Raw genomic sequence first — 22,613 nt, forward strand, 5'->3', positions numbered from 1 at the left:
GTAAAAATCCTAAAAAATGTCAGCAAATCAAATAGAACAATCTATACAAAGAACTGTACATTATGTCAAATTGAGAATTATCCCAGATACGCAAGGCTGATTCAAGATTTGAAAATTCTATTAATGTAATATTTCACATCAAAAGTCAAAAGAAGAAAATTCATATTATCATATCAGCAGATGCAGAAAAAGCATTTGTCAAAATCTAACACCCGTTCACAATATATACTTTTAGCAAACTAAGAATAGAGGGGGACTTCTTCTATCTGATGAACACCGTCTGGTAAAGAATCTACAGTTTAAAACACACATGATGTTGAAGAACTATTTGTATTTCTCCTAAGATCAGAAAAGCCAATGAGTTCCGTTCTTACCACTCCTATTCAACACCATACGGGAAACACTAGCTAATGTAATGCAACAATAAAAATAAATGAAAAGAGGCAGATTAGGAAGAAAAAAATATTTACGACTGTCTTTGTTTACAGATGATATATCCTATATTGAAAAGTACCAATAACAAAAAATCTCCTAGACTAATAAGCAATTATAGTAAAGTTGCAGAATACAAGGTTAATATACAAAAGTCAATTACTTTTCCATATGCTAACAATAAACAACTCAAATTTGATATGAAAAACATAATACCATTTAATTTAGCACCAGAAAAGTAAAATACTTAGAAATAAATCTATCAAAATATGCATATGAGGAAAAGTATAAAATTTTGATGAAAGAAGTCAAAGATCTCAATAAATAGGAAGATATCCATGTTCATGGATAAGAAGACTATATACTGTTATCAGTTATTTCCAAGATGAACTATAGATACAATGCATGCAAAACTCATGGCAAGTTATTTTGTGTGAATCAACAAACTCTAATGTTTATATTGAAAGGCAAGATACTCCAAATACCCAGCAGAATACTTAAGAAAATAAACACAATCAGACAACAGAAACTACCTATTAGTAAGACTTACTACAAAGTCACAGTAATCAACATAGGACGATATTGGATTAATAACAAATACATATATCAAAGGAACAAAGGAAGGTGCCCAGAAATTGACCACTACAAATAGAGTCAACTGAGCAAAGGCAATACAATGGAGAAAGAATGATCTTTTCAACAAATGGTGTTAGAACAACTGGATATTCACAAGTAAAAGAAATGAATCTGGACACTGACTTTATACATCTCTCAAACATTTATTCAAAAGAAATCAGAGCCCTAAATGCAAAACATAAAACTACTAAACTTCTAGAATATAACATAGGAGAAAATCTAAGGACTTTGGGTTTAATGATGATTTTTAATATACAACACCAAAAGCACAATGCAAGAAGGAAAAAAAAATGCTAAGTTGGACATTATTAAAATTACACTTCTGCTCTTAAAAAGACATTTTAAAGAGAATAAAAAGACAAGCCACAGATATGAAGAAAGTATTTGAAAACAGAACTGATGAAAGACTAACATACACAATATACAGAAAAACTTAAAACAAGCAAGTCAATTAAAAATTGATAGACCTGAACAGACACCTCGCCAAAGAAGATACAGAGACAGTAGGTAAATAAGCATATGAAAAGTTGTATCTAATGTCATTAGGGAATTGCAAATTAAAGCAATCTTTATCAATAAAATTGCTTATCTTAATAAACAATTGATTTATAATAATTGTTTTATCTCAATTATTTTATCTGAATAAAATATCACTAACTCTTTTTAGAATAACTACAACTGAATACACTGACAACACCATATGCTGGGGGTAGGGCTTGTAGGTCTACAGTATCTCTCATTTACTGCTGGTAATAATGCAAAATGGGATAACCATGTCAGAAGACAGTTTGACAGTTTCTTACAAAGCGAACCATAGTCTTTTCACATGATCAGCAATCACACTCCTTGGTATTTATCCAAATGAGTTGAAAAGTTATGCCTACACAAAAACCTGCACACAAATGTGTATACTGGCCTTATTCATAATCTCCCCAAACTGGAAACAACCAAGATGACTTCAATAGGTGAATAAATAAACATACAATGGCACATTTATACAATGGATTATTGTTCAGAAATAAAAAATGAGCTTCAAGTCACGAAAAATGTGAAGGAACCTTAAGAGCCTATTGTCAAGTGAAAGAGGCCAGTCTGAGAAAAAGCTACATTCTCTATAGTTCCAACTATATGACATTCTAGAAAAGGCAAAATGATAGAGACATTAAAAAAAAAAAAATCCAGTGCTGGCCAGGGCTTTGGGAAGAGGACAGAAGGGGTAAATAGGTGAAACACTGAAATTTTAGGGAAGGAAAACTATTCTGTATGATATTATATTGGTAGATAAATGACATTATACATTTGTCAAAACCTATAGAACCACACAACATAGTGTGAACTATGAACTTAAGTAGTCATAATGTACCAGTACTGGCTCATCAATTTTAACTAATCTACTGTGCTAATGCAAGATGTTAATAATAGGAGAAACCATTTGTATTGGGGGAGTATGTAAACGATGGAAGAGAGGGTACACAGTAACTCTGTGAACCCTCTGTACTATCAGTTTTTGTGTAAATGCAAAATTGTTCTGAAAATAAAATCTAATTTTAGGCTGACTATATTTGTTAATTATTTCTAAACAATCATCAGAATTTCTTCTGGGTTTACCATATAGAAATATATATAAACTGAGACTAATGATAGTTTGTTTCTTTTCAAATCTTGTATCTTTTACTTCCATTTCTTTCTTTACCTCTATTAGTAGTTTTACAATGTTGCTGAATAGAGGAGAGGTAACAGATACTGTTTTTGCTTCTTAAAGATTTTACCAACATTTTGTATGTGAACTACATAACAAAAGTGTAGTATTTTTCATAGAGGCCATTTTTCTGTTTAACAAAACGTACTTCTTTTTTTTTTTTTTTGAGATGGTGTTTCACTCTTGTTGCCTAGGCTGGTGTACAATGGTGCAATCTCGGCTCACTGCAACCTCCACCTCCCGGGTTCAAGTGATTCTCCTGCCTCAGTCTCTGGAGTAGCTGTGATTACAGGCATGCACCACCACATCCAGCTTTTTTTTTTTTCTTTTCTTTTTTTTTTTTTTTTAGTAGAGACAGGGTTTCTCCATGTTGGCCAGGATGGTCTCAAACTCCCAAGCTCAGGTAATCTGCTCTCCTCAGCCTCCCAAAGTGCTGAGATTACAGGTGTGAGCTACTGCGCCTGGCCCAAAATGTACTTTTTTGCTTTGATTCCTGCTTATCAAAAATGGATGGTAAATTTCCTTGGCCACTTTTCTGTATCTATTAAGGTAATCGTATGAAGTTTCTTATTTAATATTCTATGTTACTGCCAAGACAGAAGTTCAACATCTCTCTACTTGACCTACATGCTCACATGCCTCCTAAATTTCCTAATTTCCCTCTACTTTTGGTTTTTAGGTTTTTTCCTTTTATTTCAGCTCAACAATGTTTTTAAGATATATATTTAGTTTTAAAAATCTAATATATCTCATCCAAGTTTTACCCTAATTGGTAGTATATTTTAGGCTTTCTATTCTGCCATGTGACCATTTTTCATCAAAATCTACAAATGCTTTTCATGGTGTATCCATGGGCTGGGAGTGGTAGCTCACTCCTGTAATCTCTGCACTTTGGAATGCCAATGCAGGAGGATCACTTGAGCCCAGGAGTTCAAGACCAGCCTGGGCAACATGGTAAAACCCTATCTCTGGAAAAAAAAAAAAAGCAAAAATTATCTGGGCATGGTTGTGCACACCAATAATCCCAACTACTCAGTGGGCTAAGGCAGGAGGATCCCTCGAGCCTGGGAGGCAGAGTTTGTAGTGAGCCAAGATCACACCACTACACTAGGGCCTGAGTGACAGAGTGAGGCCCTGTCTCAAAAAAAAAAAAAAAAAAAAAAAAAATCCATGTTTTCCTCTCAGAAAGCACTGTAACCACTAATTCCACTAATGGAAAAAGGGTTATTAGACAAGAGACATATACATTACAGTTATTGGGAAAATAACTGTATATTACATATGAACTTATTGGTTTCTTAACTTAGCAGAGTTAACTTTCTTAACTCTGCTTTGGAAATACAGATCGTAGAGATGATAAAACAAATACGTGAAATAAAAATATCTTGTGAGCAAATTTAAATGATGGTGAATACTAACTTCATGGGCTTAGCCTAAAGCTGCTTCATCTTTGATTTTTCTTATCTGCAGAAATAATTAAAGTAAGTAGCATAAGACAATAATCTAGGAGCATAAGACAATAATCTAGGAGCTGTGTGAGAAGACAGCATAAGAATATAAAAGAAGACAGAAAAGTGTTCCCAGGCCAGGCACGGTAGGTCACACCTGTATCCCAGCACTTTGGGAGGCTGAGGAGGGCAGATCACTTGAGGTCAGGACTTCAAGACCAGCCTGGCCAACATGGGGGAATCCTGTGTCTACAAAAAATACAAAAGTTAGCTGGGCATGGTGGTCCAGGCCTGTAATCCCAGCTACTTGGGAGGCTGAGGTAGGAGAATTGCTTGATTCTGGGAAGTGGAAGTTGCAGTGAGCTGAGATCATGCCACTGCACTCCAACCTGGGTGATGGAGTGAGACTCTGTTTCAGAAAAAGAAAAAAAAAAGTATCTCCAAAATAACCAAAATAAGTTCAAGTGACATGTTCCAGTTATATAAGTAGAAAATTAATATATTGAGGCTTTTGTTTTATCTTTAATCATATACAAAAGGGTATTTACATGAAGAATAATACTTTAAAATTATCATTTCTAGTCACATAATCTGACAGAGATGACTCCTGACATTCTACCCTCTCGCCAAAGTACCTTTCCCCTTCTCCTGCCCATTGGTTTAACAAGTTCTTTCTTTTCCTATGGGTCTTAGTTGAAAACCTATTTCTTTAGGCCAATCTCATCTGGTTTTCTAGAATGGGTTGGACGACCCTGGTTTACATTTCTCTTGCATGCTGTCCTTTCTTTTTATAACAAGCATCGTATTTATATGACTATTCAACTTCTTTTGACTGTAAATTCCATGAGGACAAACAGGGTCCTCATGTTTTATTTGTTGTTACATCTCCAGGCCTTAGCATTGTTCTTTGTTCATACTGGGACTCAATAAGCAGTTGTTCAATTACAAAATGAATAAATGTGAAAATTCATTAATAACAATAGTCACTCTAGGTTGGAAAATACTTTGTTACTGAAGACAAAACCACTTGCACAATTAAGAAAAAGATAAAAAGCAGAATGGTTAGACTGATATTAAACACTGATTAATTATTTCAACATTCTGTTTAAATAGCAGTTATTTACATATTTTATTATTTGATTACTTTAGAGATTATAAATATTTATCAAAGAATGTAATATGTTAGAACATTCATCTAAAGTCCCTCATAATATTGACATTCATTCAAGAAGCTGGAATAGTTTACAAAAGAGCCCAAGTGTTTCAGAGTGTCTACATGGTATCTAATGAACAATTTACTCTCCTCTCAATAGCAGTTTTAAGTCTCTTATGTTAACATTATACCCCTATATATTAACATGTAGTCAACGTGCAGAAGATACTAAACTATGTGTCAAAACAAATAGTAATGAAAAATGGGGAAAAGGGGAGATTAATCATGAGTTCTTATACCTGTAAGTGATGTGCTTGTGCTGCCACTTCTGTCCTGTCAATGCATATCGCTTTCGACGAATATGAAATTTGGAGCTACCTCTTCTCTGGTCAGGTACACCGCATCGGGGCTTCTTCATCCAGCTGGGAAAAAAAAAAAGCAGTATTTTCCAGTTATTTACTAATAACCCTAATCATTAAATTCAAAAGGAAATCAATTAAGAGGTTAATCTGAGATAGTGATGATGAAAATGGCAAACTATAAAGTAAAGGGAACACCGAATTTTCTTGCACTTTGAATCTAAGTAGATAGCATAGTTTTTCCTGAATTATCAAGAAACACTAGTTTACTATTCAGATCCTTTAGATAATTTTCTTCTCTCTGATTTATTTTGAGCTAACTGTAGACAGAGGTACTCTAAAGCTTCTAAGAATTTGCTGTTAACAAGGTATATAATCTCGGGCAAGTCTTTAATTCCTAGTGTTACTCATAAACTGCCACTAAGGAGTATTCCACCTTTAACATTCAAAGATTATTCTAATCTATTACCTGAGTTTAAATGCCACGATTCAAGAGGATATATGCTACTCTGTTCTAATTTACATAGCAGTCAACTGTTTGTTCAAATAAAATATTCATTTCTCTACCTTTTCTTCTTTACATTTGATCATTATTTCATTTCCAAGCAGCAGCCACTTGCTTTGAATATTTGATAAATAACCAAATTCAATGCTTAAAAATATTTTTCTGAATATGAGGTTTTGCACTCACAAGACTAAGGTTTAATGTATTTCAATTTGAAAAGGAAATGCTGTTTTTAATTTATTAATCTTAATACATATACAGATAAAATAGTCTAATTTCTCTTCTAGAGAGTCTCATTGGACCACTGTCACATTTTCTATCTATTCTTGCATCTTATCTAAGTAGAAAGATTTTCATGATTTGGGGGGTAGTTTTTCTTTAGTGCTTTATAAAGTGACTTTAGTGTTTATTAGTCTCTTTATTTTAATAACTACAAAGGTAAGGCAGAAAATTCATAGTGCTACATGGTTCAGAAAGTAAAAATGAAAAACAATTTTTGGAGTATTTGCAGTACAATTTCTATACTTTTTATTTTTATTTTTATTTTTTTTAAATTTATTTATTATTATTATACTTTAAGTTGTAGGGTACATGTGCATAACGTGCAGGTTTGTTACATATGTATACTTGTGCCATGTTGGTGTGCTGCACCCATCAACTTGTCATTTACATCAGGTATAACTCCCAATGCAATCCCTCCCCCCTCCCCCCTCCCCATGATAGGCCCCGGTGTGTGATGTTCCCCTTCCTGAGTCCAAGTGATCTCATTGTTCAGTTCCCACCTATGAGTGAGAACATGCGGTGTTTGGTTTTCTGTTCTTGTGATAGTTTGCTAAGAATGATGGTTTCCAGCTGCATCCATGTCCCTACAAAGGACACAAACTCATCCTTTTTGATGGCTGCATAGTATTCCATGGTGTATATGTGCCACATTTTCTTAATCCAGTCTGTCACTGATGGACATTTGGGTTGATTCCAAGTCTTTGCTATTGTGAATAGTGCCGCAATAAACATACGTGTGCATGTGTCTTTATAGCAGCATGATTTATAATCCTTTGGGTATATACCCAGTAATGGGATGGCTGGGTCATATGGTACATCTAGTTCTAGATCCTTGAGGAATCGCCATACTGTTTTCCATAATGGTTGAACTAGTTTACAATCCCACCAACAGTGTAAAAGCGTTCCTATTTCTCCACATCCTCTCCAGCACCTGTTGTTTCCTGACTTTTGAATGATCGCCATTCTAACTGGTGTGAGATGGTATCTCATTGTGGTTTTGATTTGCATTTCTCTGATGGCCAGTGATGATGAGCATTTTTTCATGTGTCTGTTGGCTGTATTAATGTCTTCTTTTGAGAAATGTCTGTTCATATCCTTTGCCCACTTTTTGATGGGGTTGTTTGTTTTTTTCTTGTAAATTTGTTTGAGTTCTTTGTAGGTTCTGGATATTAGCCCTTTGTCAGAGGAGTAGATTGCAAAAAATTTCTCCCATTCTGTAGGTTGCCTGTTCACTCTGATGGTAGTTTCTTTTGCTGTGCAGAAGCTCTTTAGTTTAATTAGATCCCATTTGTCAATTTTGGCTTTTGCTGCTGTTGCTTTTGGTGTTTTAGACATGAAGTCTTTGCCCATGCCTATGTCCTGAAGGGTACTACCTAGGTTTTCCTCTAGATTTTTATGGCATTAGGTCTAACATTTAAGTCTCTAATCCATCTTGAATTAATTTTCGTATAAGGAGTAACGAAAGGATCCAGTTTCAGCTTTCTACTTATGGCTAGCCAATTTTCCCAGCACCATTTATTAAATAGGGAATCCTTTCCCCATTTCTTGTTTCTCTCAGGTTTGTCAAAGATCAGATGGCTGTAGATGTGTGGTATTATTTCTGAGGACTCTGTTCTGTTCCATTGGTCTATATCTCTGTTTTGGTACCAGTACCATGCTGTTTTGGTTACTGTAGCCTTGTAGTATAGTTTGAAGTCAGGTAGCGTGATGCCTCCAGCTTTGTTCTTTTGACTTAGGATTGTCTTGGAGATGCGGGCTCTTTTTTGGTTCCATATGAACTTTAAAGCAGTTTTTTCCAATTCTGTGAAGAAACTCATTGGTAGCTTGATGGGGATGGCATTGAATCTATAAATTACCTTGGGCAGTATGGCCATTTTCACGATATTGATTCTTCCTATCCATGAGCATGGTATGTTCTTCCATTTGTTTGTGTCCTCTTTTATTTCACTGAGCAGTGGTTTGTAGTTCTCCTTGAAGAGGTCCTTTACATCCCTTGTAAGTTGGATTCCTAGGTCTTTTATTCTCTTTGAAGCAATTGTGAATGGAAGTTCATTCCTGATTTGGCTCTCTGTTTGTCTGTTACTGGTGTATAAGAATGCTTGTGATTTTTGCACATTAATTTTGTATCCTGAGACTTTGCTGAAGTTGCTTATCAGCTTAAGGAGATTTTGGGCTGAGACGATGGAGTTTTCTAAATATACAATCATGTCATCTGCAAAGAGGGACAATTTGACTTCTTCTTTTCCTAACTGAATACCCTTGATTTCTTTCTCTTGCCTGATTGCCCTAGCCAGAACTTCCAACACTATGTTGAATAGGAGTGGTGAGAGAGGGCATCCCTGTCTTGTGCCAGTTTTCAAAGGGAATTTTTCCAGTTTTTGCCCATTCAGTATGATATTGGCTGTGGGTTTGTCATAAATAGCTCTTATGATTTTGAGGTACGTTCCATCAATACCGAATTTATTGAGCGTTTTTAGCATGAAGGGCTGTTGAATTTTGTCAAAAGCCTTTTCTGCATCTATTGAGATAATCATGTGGTTCTTGTCTTTGGTTCTGTTTATATGCTGGATTATGTTTATTGATTTGCGAATGTTGAACCAGCCTTGCATCCCAGGGATGAAGCCCACTTGATCATGGTGGATAAGCTTTTTGATGTGTTGCTGAATCTGGTTTGCCAGTATTTTATTGAGGATTTTTGCATCGATGTTCATCAGGGATATTGGTCTAAAATTCTCTTTTTTAGTTGTGTCTCTGCCAGGCTTTGGTATCAGGATGATGTTGGCCTCATAAAATGAGTTAGGGAGGATTCCCTCTTTTTCTATTGATTGGAATAGTTTCAGAAGGAATGGTACCAACTCCTCCTTGTACCTGTGGTAGAATTCAGCTGTGAATCCATCTGGTCCTGGACCTTTTTTCGTTGGTAGGCTATTAATTATTGGCTCAATTTCAGAGCCTGCTATTGGTCTATTCAGGGATTCAACTTCTTCCTGGTTTAGTCTTGGAAGAGTGTAAGTGTCCAGGAAATTATCCATTTCTTCTAGATTTTCCAGTTTATTTGTGTAGAGGTGTTTATAGTATTCTCTGATGGTAGTTTGTATTTCTGTGGGGTCGGTGGTGATATCCCCTTTATCATTTTTTATTGCGTCTATTTGATTCTTCTCTCTTTTCTTCTTTATTAGTCTTGCTAGTGGTCTGTCAATTTTGTTGATCTTTTCAAAAAACCAACTCCTAGATTCATTGATTTTTTGGAGGGTTTTTTGTGTCTCTATCTCCTTCAGTTCTGCTCTGATCTTAGTTATTTCTTGCCTTCTGCTAGCTTTCGAATGTGTTTGCTCTAGCTTCTCTAGTTCTTTTAATTGCGATGTTAGAGTGTCAATTTTAGATCTTTCCTGCTTTCTCTTGTGGGCATTTAGTGCTATAAATTTCCCTCTACACACTGCTTTAAATGTGTCCCAGAGATTCTGGTTTGTTGTATCTTTGTTCTCATTGGTTTCAAAGAACATCTTTATTTCTGCCTTCATTTCCTGATGTACCCAGTAGTCATTCAGGAGCAGGTTGTTCAGTTTCCATGTAGTTGAGCGGTTTTGATTGAGTTTCTTCGTCCTGAGTTCTAGTTTGATTGCACTGTGGTCTGAGAGACAGTTTGTTATAATTTCTGTTCTTGTACATTTGCTGAGGAGTGCTTTACTTCCAATTACGTTGTCAATTTTGGAGTAAGTACGATGTGGTGCTGAGAAGAATGTATATTCTGTTGATTTGGGGTGGAGAGTTCTATAGATGTCTATTAGGTCTGCTTGCTGCAGAGATGAGTTCAATTCCTGGATATCCTTGTTAACTTTCTGTCTCGTTGATCTGTCTAATGTTGACAGTGGAGTGTTGAAGTCTCCCATTATTATTCCTTGTTAACTTTCTGTCTCGTTGATCTGTCTAATGTTGACAGTGGAGTGTTGAAGTCTCCCATTATTATTGTATGTGAGTCTAAGTCTCTTTGTAAGTCTCTAAGGACTTGCTTGATGAATCTGGGTGCTCCTGTATTGGGTGCATATATATTTAGGATAGTTAGCTCTTCCTGTTGAATTGATCCCTTTACCATTATATAATGGCCTTCTTTGTCTCTTTTGATCTTTGATGGTTTGAAGTCTGTTTTATCAGAGACTAGTATTGCAACCCCTGCTTTTTTTTGTTCTCCATTTGCTTGGTAAATCTTCCTCCATCCCTTTATTTTGAGCCTATGTATGTCTCTGCGTGTGAGATGGGTCTCCTGAATACAGCAGACTGATGGGTCTTGACTCTTTATCCAGTTTGCCAGTCTGTGTCTTTTAATTGGAGCATTTAGTCCATTTACATTTAAGGTTAAGATTGTTATGTGTGAACTTGATCCTGCCATTATGATATTAACTGGTTATTTTGCTCGTTAGTTGATGCAGTTTCTTCCTAGCCTCGATGGTCTTTACATTTTGTCATGTTTTTGCAATGGCTGGTACCGGTTGTTCCTTTCCATGCTTAGTGCTTCCTTCAGGGTCTCTTGTAAGGCAGGCCTAGTGGTGACAAAATCTCTAAGCATTTGCTTATCTGTAAAGGATTTTATTTCTCCTTCACTTATGAAACTTAGTTTGGCTGGATATGAAATTCTGGGTTGAAAATTCTTTTCTTTAAGAATGTTGAATATTGGCCCCCACTCTCTTCTGGCTTGTAGAGTTTCTGCCGAGAGATCTGCTGTTAGTCTGATGGGCTTCCCTTTGTGGGTAACTCGACCTTTCTCTCTGGCTGCCGTTAAGATTTTTTCCTTCATTTCAACTTTGGTGAATCTGGCAATTATGTGTCTTGGAGTTGCTCTTCTCGAGGAGTATCTTTGTGGCGTTCTCTGTATTTCCTGGATTTGAATGTTGGCCTGCCCTACTAGGTTGGGGAAGTTCTCCTGGATGATATTCTGAAGAGTGTTTTCCAACTTGGTTCCATTTTCCCCCTCACTTTCAGGCACCCCAATCAGACGTAGATTTGGTCTTTTTACATAATCCCATACTTCTTGCAGGCTTTGTTCATTTCTTTTTCTTCTTTTTTCTTTTGGTTTCTCTTCTCGCTTCATTTCATTCATTTGATCCTCAATCGCTGATACTCTTTCTTCCAGTTGATCGAGTCGGTTACTGAAACTTGTGCATTTGTCACGTATTTCTCGTGTCATGGTTTTCATCTCTTTCATTTCGTTTATGACCTTCTCTGCATTAATTACTCTAGCCATCAATTCTTCCACTTTTTTTTCAAGATTTTTAGTTTCTTTACGCTGGGTACGTAATTCCTCCTTTAGCTCTGAGAAATTTGATGGACTGAAGCCTTCTTCTCTCATTTCGTCAAAGTCATTCTCCATCCAGCTTTGATCCGTTGCTGGCGATGAGCTGCGCTCCATTGCTGGGGGAGATGCACTCTTATTTTTTGAATTTCCAGCTTTTCTGCCCTGCCTTTTCCCCATCTTTGTGGTTTTATCTGCCTCTGGTCTTTGATGATGGTGGTGGACTGATGGGGTTTTGGTGTAGGTGTCCTTCCTGTTTGATAGTTTTCCTTCTAACAGTCAGGACCCTCAGCTGTAGGTCTGTTGGAGATTGCTTGAGGTCCACTCCAGACCCTGTTTGCCTGGGTATCAGCAGCAGAGGCTGCAGAAGATAGAATATTTCTGAACAGGTAGTGTACCTGTCTGATTCTTGCTTTGGAAGCTTCCTCTCAGGGGTGTACTCCACCCTGTGAGGTGTGAGGTGTCAGACTGCCCCTAGTGCGGGATGTCTCCCAGTTAGGCTACTCAGGGGTCAGGGACCCACTTGAGCAGGGAGTCTGTCCCTTCTCAGATCTCAACCTCCGTGTTGGGAGATCCACTGCTCTCTTCAAAGCTGTCAGACAGAGTCGTTTGCATCTGCAGAGGCTTCTGCTGTGTTTGTTATTTTTACTGTGTCCTGTCCCCAGAGGTGGAGTCTACAGAGACAGGCAGGTTTCCTTGAGCTGCTGTGAGCTCCATCCAGTTCGAGCTTCCCAGCAGCTTTGTTTACCTACTTAAGCCTCAGCAATGGCGGGCGCCCCTCCCCCAGCCTCGCTCCTGCCTTGCCGGTAGATTGGTAGATCACAGACTGCTGTGCTAGCAGTGAGGGAGGCTCCGTGGGCGTGGGTCCCTCCCGGCCAGGTGTGGGATATGATCTCCTGGTGTGCCTGTTTGCTTAAAGCGCAGTATTGGGGTGGGAGTTACCAGATTTTCCAGGTGTTGTGTGTCTCAGTTCCCCTGGCTAGGAAAAGGGATTCCCTTCCCCCTTGCGCTTCCCAGGTGAGGCGATGCCTCGCCCTGCTTCAGCTCTCGCTGGTCGGGCTGCAGCAGCTGACCAGCACCGATCGTCCGGCACTCCCCAGTGAGATGAACCCAGTACCTCAGTTGAAAATGCAGAAATCACCGGTCTTCTGTGTCGCTCGCGCTGGGAGTTGGAGACTGGAGCTGTTCCTATTCGGCCATCTTGCTCCGCCCCCAATTTCTATACTTTTTAAACGCAAAAGGCGTGATCATAGAGATGACTCTCTAAGTCATTTACACATTAAGTAATTTACATGTAAAGTAATTTACATGTTATGCAACAAAATGAAATAATCCACTTTTACAAACAAAATAACTTTCTGCATCAGTGAAACAATAACTTTTTACTTCTTAAGAAAGATGGCACGTTTCCAGAAAACATTAAAAGATTCTGCTTTCTTATTGTGACCCCAGTAATGTAGACCATGCAGTTACCAGAATTAACAAATTCCATCCTAGTTTAAATGCAGTGTAGAGTTACTTCAGAAAATCATTCTTCCCCTTTAAGTCCTCGAATTAAAAAATACATCTTGTAAATGATAAATTCTAAGAGGCTATCCAGCTTTACGGAACTGAGCTCTCAGGAGGTGAGATCAGAGGCCTCTCAGTTTTAACTAACACTTCCAGGGTATTCCTAAACACAATGAATTTGAGAGATATTTCATTATATTGTAAAACACTCAAGAGAAGGGGTTTTGGTATTCTCAGTATCTTGCACAACTCCTGGCATAGGAGAAATATCTAGATACTGATTTAACTAACAATTAAGTATTAATGGTGTGCCTACGATGATTTAAGTTGCTTTTATATGTGGGTATTAATTATATTCTCAAAAAATTATAATATTCCTAAGGTAGGTACTTATCTCATTGAAAGTCCCGGGAGAACAAACAATATGTAATTATGAAATATGAATATATTTACTTAATGTGGGATATGTTTACATTCACATTTAGCTAAGGAAAACATTTAAGTAAGCAATATGTAAAAAAAAAAAAAAAAAAAAAAACCCGAAATGGATAGCTGGGTAAAATTTGAAACAATAGAATTCACTATTACCAGAATAAAATGTATTTTCAAGAAGGGTATAGTCTCTAAAATTACTTTAGTATGTATAAAATTGAAAAATGAAGGCAGTGATGTCATGCTTTTGTTGGAGTCAGTAAAAGATTTATTTGTGAAGTGTATGCATCTTCCAAAGAACAGAGTTTTTTTTTTTTTGAGTCCGAGTTTTGCTCTTGTCACCCAGGCTGGAGTGCAATGGCATGATCTTGGCTTACCACAACCTCCACCTCCCGGGTTCAAGTAATTCTCCTGCCTCAGCCTCCCGAGTAGCTGGGATTACAGGCATGCGCCACCACACCCGGCTAATTTTGTATTTTTAGTAGAGACAGGGTTTCTTCATGTTGGCCAGGCTGGTCTCAAACTCCCGAGCTCAGGTGATCTGCCTGCCTCAGCCTCCCAAAGTGCTGGGATTACAGGCGTGAGCCACAATGCCCGGACCAAAAAACAGATATTTTAGGGAGGAATATTAGGTTCCTGTGCTAAAAGACATTTCTGCTGAATTCCTTATTTAAGTTTTGGGCTTTTGCCCACTTCATATAGTTGTTTGCTTGTGTTCTATTTGTTCATTTACCCATCTCATCCTGATTTATTCATCCTACAGTATTTTTGAGCTTTTACAACATGCTAACATATATAAAAGAAAGTATGGATTAAAAGATGAAGAAAGAAAGAGCCCCTTCCTTACTGAGCTCATAGCACACAGGTAAGACACGTATCATTTAAAAAGTACAATATAATGGGGTAATTGCTCTCACACCTCCATCTAGATATCCTGTCATCATCTCTAATGTTATATGTAATACAAAGAAAATAATGACATTCCTACCCCAAACTTTCACCAATTTATCTGATGCCTCATCTTAACTGAAAGCCTTAGCATCTTCTAATGCCCACACCAGATATCCAGGTATGATCCTCTACTACTCTTTCCTCACATCCAACCAATCACAGTCTAGTCTCTTTGACCCTCAAAATGTCTCATATCTCTCACTCTCAACACTTCCTTCATTTTCACTACTAACAATACATTTTCCCAAAGCAAAGGTGTGTTCTCTACATGTTCTGAGCATGAAATACTTTTGTAAAAAGAATCTGATTTAGGTCCACTTAGTAAGGGTGCCCCTGTCCTCCTTCTCAAAATCCACTCGAGTTTCTACAGAACCAAAACTCTTCCTGCCCTTATATGCAGTGACCTCTGTCTGGACTACTTTTCACTCCTTGTTCACCTTGAGAATCCTAATTATTCTTTAATAGTCAGCTCACATAGATATAGTTTACCACCCAAATGCAGCATGTCTTATAATGTGTATCCTGATTTGTATGTGTCTGTCTCTATCTGCCACTGACCTGTGAGTGAGGGTAGACAGCCAAGCACGAGGTCAGTGCCTAGTGAAGTCGCCAATAAGGAACATGAAGCAAATGAACTAAGTCTGTATGTCATTCTGCATATACTGATCATTTCGACAATCCTACATATTTCTTGAGGACTTCATAACTTTCTCCAACTCTGCGCTTTTAACAAATGATTATTGCAGAGATAGTACGTGGACACTTATATAAAACAAAATCATGAAGTAGATAATTTACACATAAGAAATAAGCATAACATATATAATATAATACCAATTAATGATTTAATGAAAAGAACTCTGAATGAAGATTGGTAAAGTTGAGAATACTCCCTGTTAACTTCACCAATATTTGTATGTAAACATTCTGGCACAGAAATATTAGTGGGTATCAAAGGATGTAAAATACCATAAATATGATCAAAGCACATCACACTACTGAACATGACACAGAATCTGAGCTAAATCAGTCTTCAGGCTTTTGTATGTGACTTTAAACATTCGATTTCATAAGCAGGCAGGTCCTTTTTTTTTTTTTTTCAGATTTCTTTCCCTTTATCATGAATTCTTTTTTTAAATTTTTTTAATTTTTAATTTTTATTATTATTACACTTTAAGTTCTAGGGTACATGTGCATAACGTGCAGGTTTGTTACATATGTATACTTGTGCCATGTTGCTGTGCTGCACCCATCAACTCGTCAGCACCCATCAACTCGTCATTTACATCAGGTATAACTCCCAATGCAATCCCTCCCCCCTCCCCCCTCCCCATGATAGGCCCCAGTGTGTGATGTTCCCCTTCCCGAGTCCAAGTGATCTCATTGTTCAGTTCCCACCTATGAGTGAGAACATGCGGTGTTCGGTTTTCTGTTCTTGTGATAGTTTGCTAAGAATGATGGTTTCCAGCTGCATCCATGTCCCTACAAAGGACACAAACTCATCCTTTTTTATGGCTGCATAGTATTCCATGGCGTATATGTGCCACATTTTCTTAATCCAGTCTGTCACTGATGGACATTTGGGTTGATTCCAAGTCTTTGCTATTGTGAATAGTGGCAGGCAGGTCCTTTCTTATGGAAATTTTAAAGTTCCCAATGGATACAAAGAATGGTCAGTGTTTAACAGGATTCATCAATACATGAAATGCTGTCTAATATTAAATGCAAAACTGGCATGTTAATGTTTTTATTCAGTTAGAGTCTAGCAGTCAGGTTCATTTCCAGTTGCCCAAATAGATAATATAAATGTATTAGCCACAAAAATGTTAGTAGCATTCAAATATCAATTTGATAAATCCCATATATACCTGTTTACACAAAAAGCAGGACTATATAACTACATATAGCCACATACAAAGTTAACATATAAGTGTATTTTATATACATATACCCATATATATGTGTGTGTGTGTGTATATATATATGGGTATATACAACTGGCAACTTGGTAAAATCTAGTTGCCACCTTTTTTTAAAGCTTTCAATAACATTATTTTCAGGCAGTACTTTTTTGTGACAGTGTCACTGCTTAAACATAGTTGCTTTTTTAGTGTGTCAACACACAACTCATATAACAGTGTTTTTTCTTTTTCTTGACTGACTCATTTGTAAGAAATTTTAAGTTGACATCCCAAAGCAAACAAAGACACGGGAAAGGGGCACTGCAGCATGTGGTAGAGGGTTAACTAAAAAAGGCATTTTGTAATTATTAAGGTGTAAATAATGGCATGGCTTCAATTTTCATAAATGAAATACTGATTTAATTTTTGGGAATTTTAGAGAATTTTAAAATTAAGTGGGCAGATCATTAATGTCCTCATTTAAGTTAACTCAACTGAAAAAGAAAAAAAAGAAATCTAAATCAGTGCTTTTTAGAGGAGTATAAAAGTTGAAAGCAGAGATCCAGGTGCCATACTGTACAGTTACCTCGCTGGCTCCACTGAATCACTCACTAGACCTATGACAATAGTCAGGTTACCATTTCTTTTTATATTTCAGTTTCCGCATCTTTAAAGAAGATGATAATATTACCTCTCTTATTAGGTTATTGTGAAGAATGAATTAGTTAAATCATTTAAAACACTTAAAATAGTGTCTAGCAGACAGTAACTACTATTATTAACTTATAATTCCAATTCTAATAACTAGTATAATTTTACAAATATCAGGAAGTAGTTATACCGGTGGTAATCGTGGTAGAAGCAGCAGCAGCAGCAGCATACAAATAACAGTGTGCTTCACCTCCCTTTGACCTGTATGTGTGTTACTTAAAACAGGGATTTTCTTGGTACTTTGATAACAGAAATGTAAGTAAACAGCTTCACTGTCCCCTGTTTTATGTAAGTGAAGTAGCCAGAAGCTTCTAGACAGTTTGGTGTAAACACACACACACACACACACACATACACACACACACACACACACACTATCTGAAAGTGTCCATTAACTTCAGTAAAAAAATATTTTAAAAAGTATTTAATAAGTTGGGCATTCGTGCCAAACACATAAGGCCACTCACTGCATGACTCTAAGAGGTGCCCTTAGGTTATAGTCCTTGTACTGGGTATCCTGTAGTGGTGCTGCAGGAAGGCAGTGCTTCAACAAAATACCAGGGAAACATCATCCCTTGCAGCTAGAGCTCTGCCACACAGTGGCTCTGCGTACATACACCTACCTTTAGCATGAGAAAAGAAAATGACTGCCAAATACATATGTTGTATTTTATCAATTAGTTCTCCAAGACAATATTCACCAGGATAATATGTTAAACAAGTTTCCATTCTCCATACTTTTCCAGGTTTTAGTTAAAAGTACAAATAATATTTACTATTTATAGTAGTCCCCAAAAGATCCTTCTAAAAATTTTAAAATATAGTTATTTTAATTACTTTAAAAAATCCTCAGGTTTTGTTTGTATTCATAGAGTCAAGTCCAGTTGTAATGGAAAGATTTTTAAAAGTAAATTAACTTAGGGCTAAAAATATTGTGGCTGACAGGTCATTCCAGTCCAGAGTTTCTTTTTTCTACAGACTCATTAACTGCCTGTATAGACACCCAGGTTATTCGTAAGATTGCAATGGCAAAGTTAAAGTACCTAAATACCTGAGCAAGAACAAAAGCATATTAAGACACCATGATCTTCAATGTGAACACAATTTCAGTGTCAGCTCGTACCAATTCTTTCAACTTTTTGAAAATTCTTTTGAAAATTCTTTTGAAGAGAATTCTTCCAATTCTTTCAGAACAGGAATCTAAGGTCCCTGCTCACTAGCTATCAACCTTCTTTCTGCTGCCACCAAAACATGGACTGACCTATCCTATAACGTGATAGTGTTTTAATGCCATGGGTATATTCAGAAATAAAAAGAAGAACATCAATTGATCAAGAACATATCTTTTATATCCAAACTGAAAAAGAAGATAGAGAATACTCCCTTGGCAATTTAGACAAAAGAATAAAAATCATAAAACATATTGATAAGCCAAAAATGCTGGGGTTCTTGGTACATCTAAATAAATATTTCAATTATCAAATTAGGAGTCCAAATATCACAGTTTCATTGAAATGACTTGAAAAAACTACTTATTCAACCTTAAATAAATTTTAATTAAGTTAAATTTCTGTACAATGAAATATCATCCTACCCTGGTTAAGCTTTCATCGAAAAGATAGGCAATAATGAATGTTGGGGAGTATCTGAAGAAAGGGGAATCGTTATACACTACTGATGGAAATATAAATTAGTATAACCACAATGGAGACGAGTATGGAGGTTCCTCAAAAAACTAAAAAGAGAACTACCATACGATCTAACAATCCTACTGCTGGGCATACATCCAAAGGAAAGGGTATCAGTATATTGAAGAGATACTACACTCTCTTGTTTATTACAGCACTATTCACAATAGCTAAGACATGCAGTCATCTCAAGTGTCTGTCAGTGTGTGGATGGATAAAGAAAATGTGGTATGTATATACAAGGGAATATTATTCAGCCATAAAAAATAAAATCCTGTCATTTGCAGCAACATGGATGGAATTGGAAGACATTATGTTAAGTGAAATAGGCCAGGCACAAAAAGATTGCATTGCATGTTCTCACATATGTGGGAGAAAGAAAAAAAAAAACCCACAAAAACAAGAACAACAACAACAAAAAACACACAAAAAGAACTTCATGGAGACAGAGACTAGAATTATCTAGAATTATGGTTCCCAGAGGCTGGGAAGGATAGGAGGGAGATGGGGATAAAGAGAAGGGGTGGCTAATGGGTACAAAATATAGTTAGATACAATGAATAAGAGACAGTAGTAAATAGTCCACCAGGGTGACTACAGTTAAAAACAATATATTGCATATTTAACTAAAAGAGTAAGATTGGAATGAGCCTAACACAAATAAATGGCAAATGCTTGAGGTGATAGCTACGCCAACTACTCTGATTTCATCATTATGTACTGTATGCCTGTACCAAAACATAACATGTACCCTCTAAATGTATAGGACTATTATATATCCATAATAATTAAAAATAATTTTAAAAAGAAATATTTCACCAAGCACACTTGAGTGCATGCCACTGTGCACATATAAAAGATAAACTAATATGAAAAAAACTACTATTAAAATTATAAAACATACCAGACTCATTTTCTTTATCGCCTTGCTATTTTTTTGTTTCCTTGCTAAATATATACACTTTATGTATAATACAGATTACTCCATTAATTAAGAAATTTAAGGGAGCTTGCTTATAAAAATTAGCTATGCATCTATAATTTAAAAGAATCACTGATGAACTCATTCTGTGGGAGGGAATAAGTATTTATTATGATCTCTAATACCATTGTTAATTCATATTAAAGCAATATAATATGACATTTAAGGTAATACCTTATTTTTTCAAAATGGGCAATTTCTTCAACATAATATAGGGATTACTGCAATAGTCATCATTACTTTTAATTACCCAACAATTACAGATTCAATGTATCACATATCTATCTGCCAAGAAAGGATATAATTATTTAATATAAAAACAATTGATCTTGACAAGAGTCTAAAATTAGGTAAGAGTTTATAGCATCGAAAATGGTTAAGACATTATATTAATACTAAGGAATAATTCAGATCTATAACTATAGTCCATATTTTATGTAGTAAGTGTCAGATAAAAATTCATATCTTATAATTTGACCCTAATATAACAGAGTGTGATTTCAGCATGGATTGTTACCACACATTCAAGATTACAAAAGCACAGATGATAGCTTTAATATCATGATGATGGGGATTATACTTCCAAAAATAGTACACTCTTTCAGCTGAGTACCTTGAGCAGTAACACCTTAAGAGCAGAGATGTGACAGTAGAAAAAAAAAGGCAGGAAATAAATGAAGTCACCAAGTTTCTAGTTGAAGTGACAATGAGAATGAAGTCTCCAAGCAGACACAGGGAGCAGAGGAGGCATGGCAGGCTAGGAAGGGAAGATGAGGCGGAGTTAACAAGGCTTTAGTTGTTTCACCTAGAAATAACTGCCAGGTATAACACTCTGAAGAGAAAGATGCACTACCAGTTCCTAAAAAGACACCAAGAAAAATCCAAACCTGAATTAGAACAAGGCTTTGTTCAAAAACAAAAGCAAAATAGCTCCAAACCAAAACAAACAAGCAGAAAAGTTCCTTTGATTTTAAAATATGGGCTGCCTACATAGTTGATCTTTTTTCTGTGATGCTCTACCACAGAAATGCTACTTTAACTCCCATGCACTGACACCATCATTTTTACTGGTCTGGAATCTGAGCCACTCTGTGCCCCAAAAAAGGCCCGTGTCCTTTTCTACCCCTCCACATTTTTTACATCCTCCTGCCAGAGAACAGCAAACTGTTGAGACCCCTTTCCACATGAAGGGCCCAAATGAATCCTGTGCACATTACTCTTCTATTACCTCCTGACAAAAACCTTCCTCCAGCCGCTTTCTGAAAACAAACCTTTCCATCCCAAGTCCTTCCAATGACCAACAGGAGCTCACAAAACTGGTGGAAATGTACCTTTTCTAGGATTCCACTTCCTTAAATTTAATAACTAGTAATAAGTAGTAATAACTAGTAATACTTCCTTATTATTCTGGCACTAGTCAAGTTAGACATTCAAACAATATGAACTAATTTGTTTCCCAAGTCCTCAATTTATTTGTATTTTTATGAATTGCATCATATTTTCCAAGAAAGTGAATCAGAAGCTAACAGCTCTCCATTAAGAACAAGAATGTTGTCCACAGCACTTCGTAAAATGCTGTGATGAGGAGTACAATTTAAATGGAATTTGGTACTATACATGGCAACAAAACACAGGATTTGCTGGAGGCTTTTGCTTGTTAACTTAAAACTATATTTATTTAAGACAAGGGCATATTATGACTTAAAATATTATAGCATTCAGAGAGAACTGCAGTGATTAGAGGACAGCAGGTCCAAACTATCAAAACTCTATTCCCAATATTTAGAACAAATTTCTAATTGTGGCAGAATACAATCTTTTTATTCTTGATTCTGTTTTCCAAGACGTAGATCAAAGTTAATATTTATGCATCTCTCAAAAGTACTAGGGGAGGTAATGTATTTATGTTTTCAAACTGCTTTGAAGTTTAATCTCAAAGCCTTTATTATTTATAAAGGTTTTCCTGTGTTGATGAAATAGAAAAATTATGACTAACATCATGTTGCAAACATTAGATGGCAAAATTTCAAAATTATGTTTTAAATTAGTTTGATATGTCAGAATTAATTAAGTATGTCTGAGTCTAGATAATCCAGGTATTTAAGGTTTAAAAAGAAAAACAGTATGTCTTTTCTCAAGGTATATAGCAGGGCAAGTTCCCCAGATCAAATGTTAAAAGAGAGGTTCTGCAACTACTCTGCAGTTCACTTAGCCTTTGACATTTAGTTCCTCTATTTGAGAAAGCAGAGAGAAAAATGCATGCTTGTCTGTCCTATTGTGGAGGGTTGATGTACCATGATCAAACTAAGGAACAAAAATATGTAAATTTTGTGAATATCAAGGATTCTAAAAACACAAATGATTTTTCTCTCCACTGAAAAAATTAATCACTTCTCCCTTTGCTGTCCAGAAAAGTAATGCTGTTGTTTTATAATCTTACGAACTTACTGTGTACTTGTGGTAATAGCATTTGTGACTATGTTTATCTATGCAGAAGATAAGAATTAAGCTCCTCTGATGAAGAGATTATGCCTTCTGAATCTGTACATGCTTTATCTTTCACTGATAAAGAACTCAATAAAGAGATGAATAAATGAATGACTGATGAACCAATCATTAAAAAGCAAAACTATTAAAA

At 36.2% G+C, this 22,613-nt stretch overlaps 1 protein-coding gene across 1 annotated transcript in view; it reads right to left on the reverse strand.

Annotated features, from left to right (window-relative positions):
- Positions 1-22,613, reverse strand: part of MMP16 (matrix metallopeptidase 16) — a 293,454-nt gene that overhangs the window by 140,124 nt on the left and 130,717 nt on the right. Inside the window, exon 3 of the mRNA XM_001084206.5 lies at positions 5,668-5,790. Within this exon, the coding sequence (XP_001084206.2) occupies positions 5,668-5,790 (123 nt within the window). The remainder of the gene's footprint in view (positions 1-5,667; positions 5,791-22,613) is intronic.

The sequence above is a fragment of the Macaca mulatta genome, chromosome 8, assembly GCF_049350105.2.
Source record: "Macaca mulatta isolate MMU2019108-1 chromosome 8, T2T-MMU8v2.0, whole genome shotgun sequence".
Lineage (NCBI taxonomy): Eukaryota > Metazoa > Chordata > Mammalia > Primates > Cercopithecidae > Macaca > Macaca mulatta.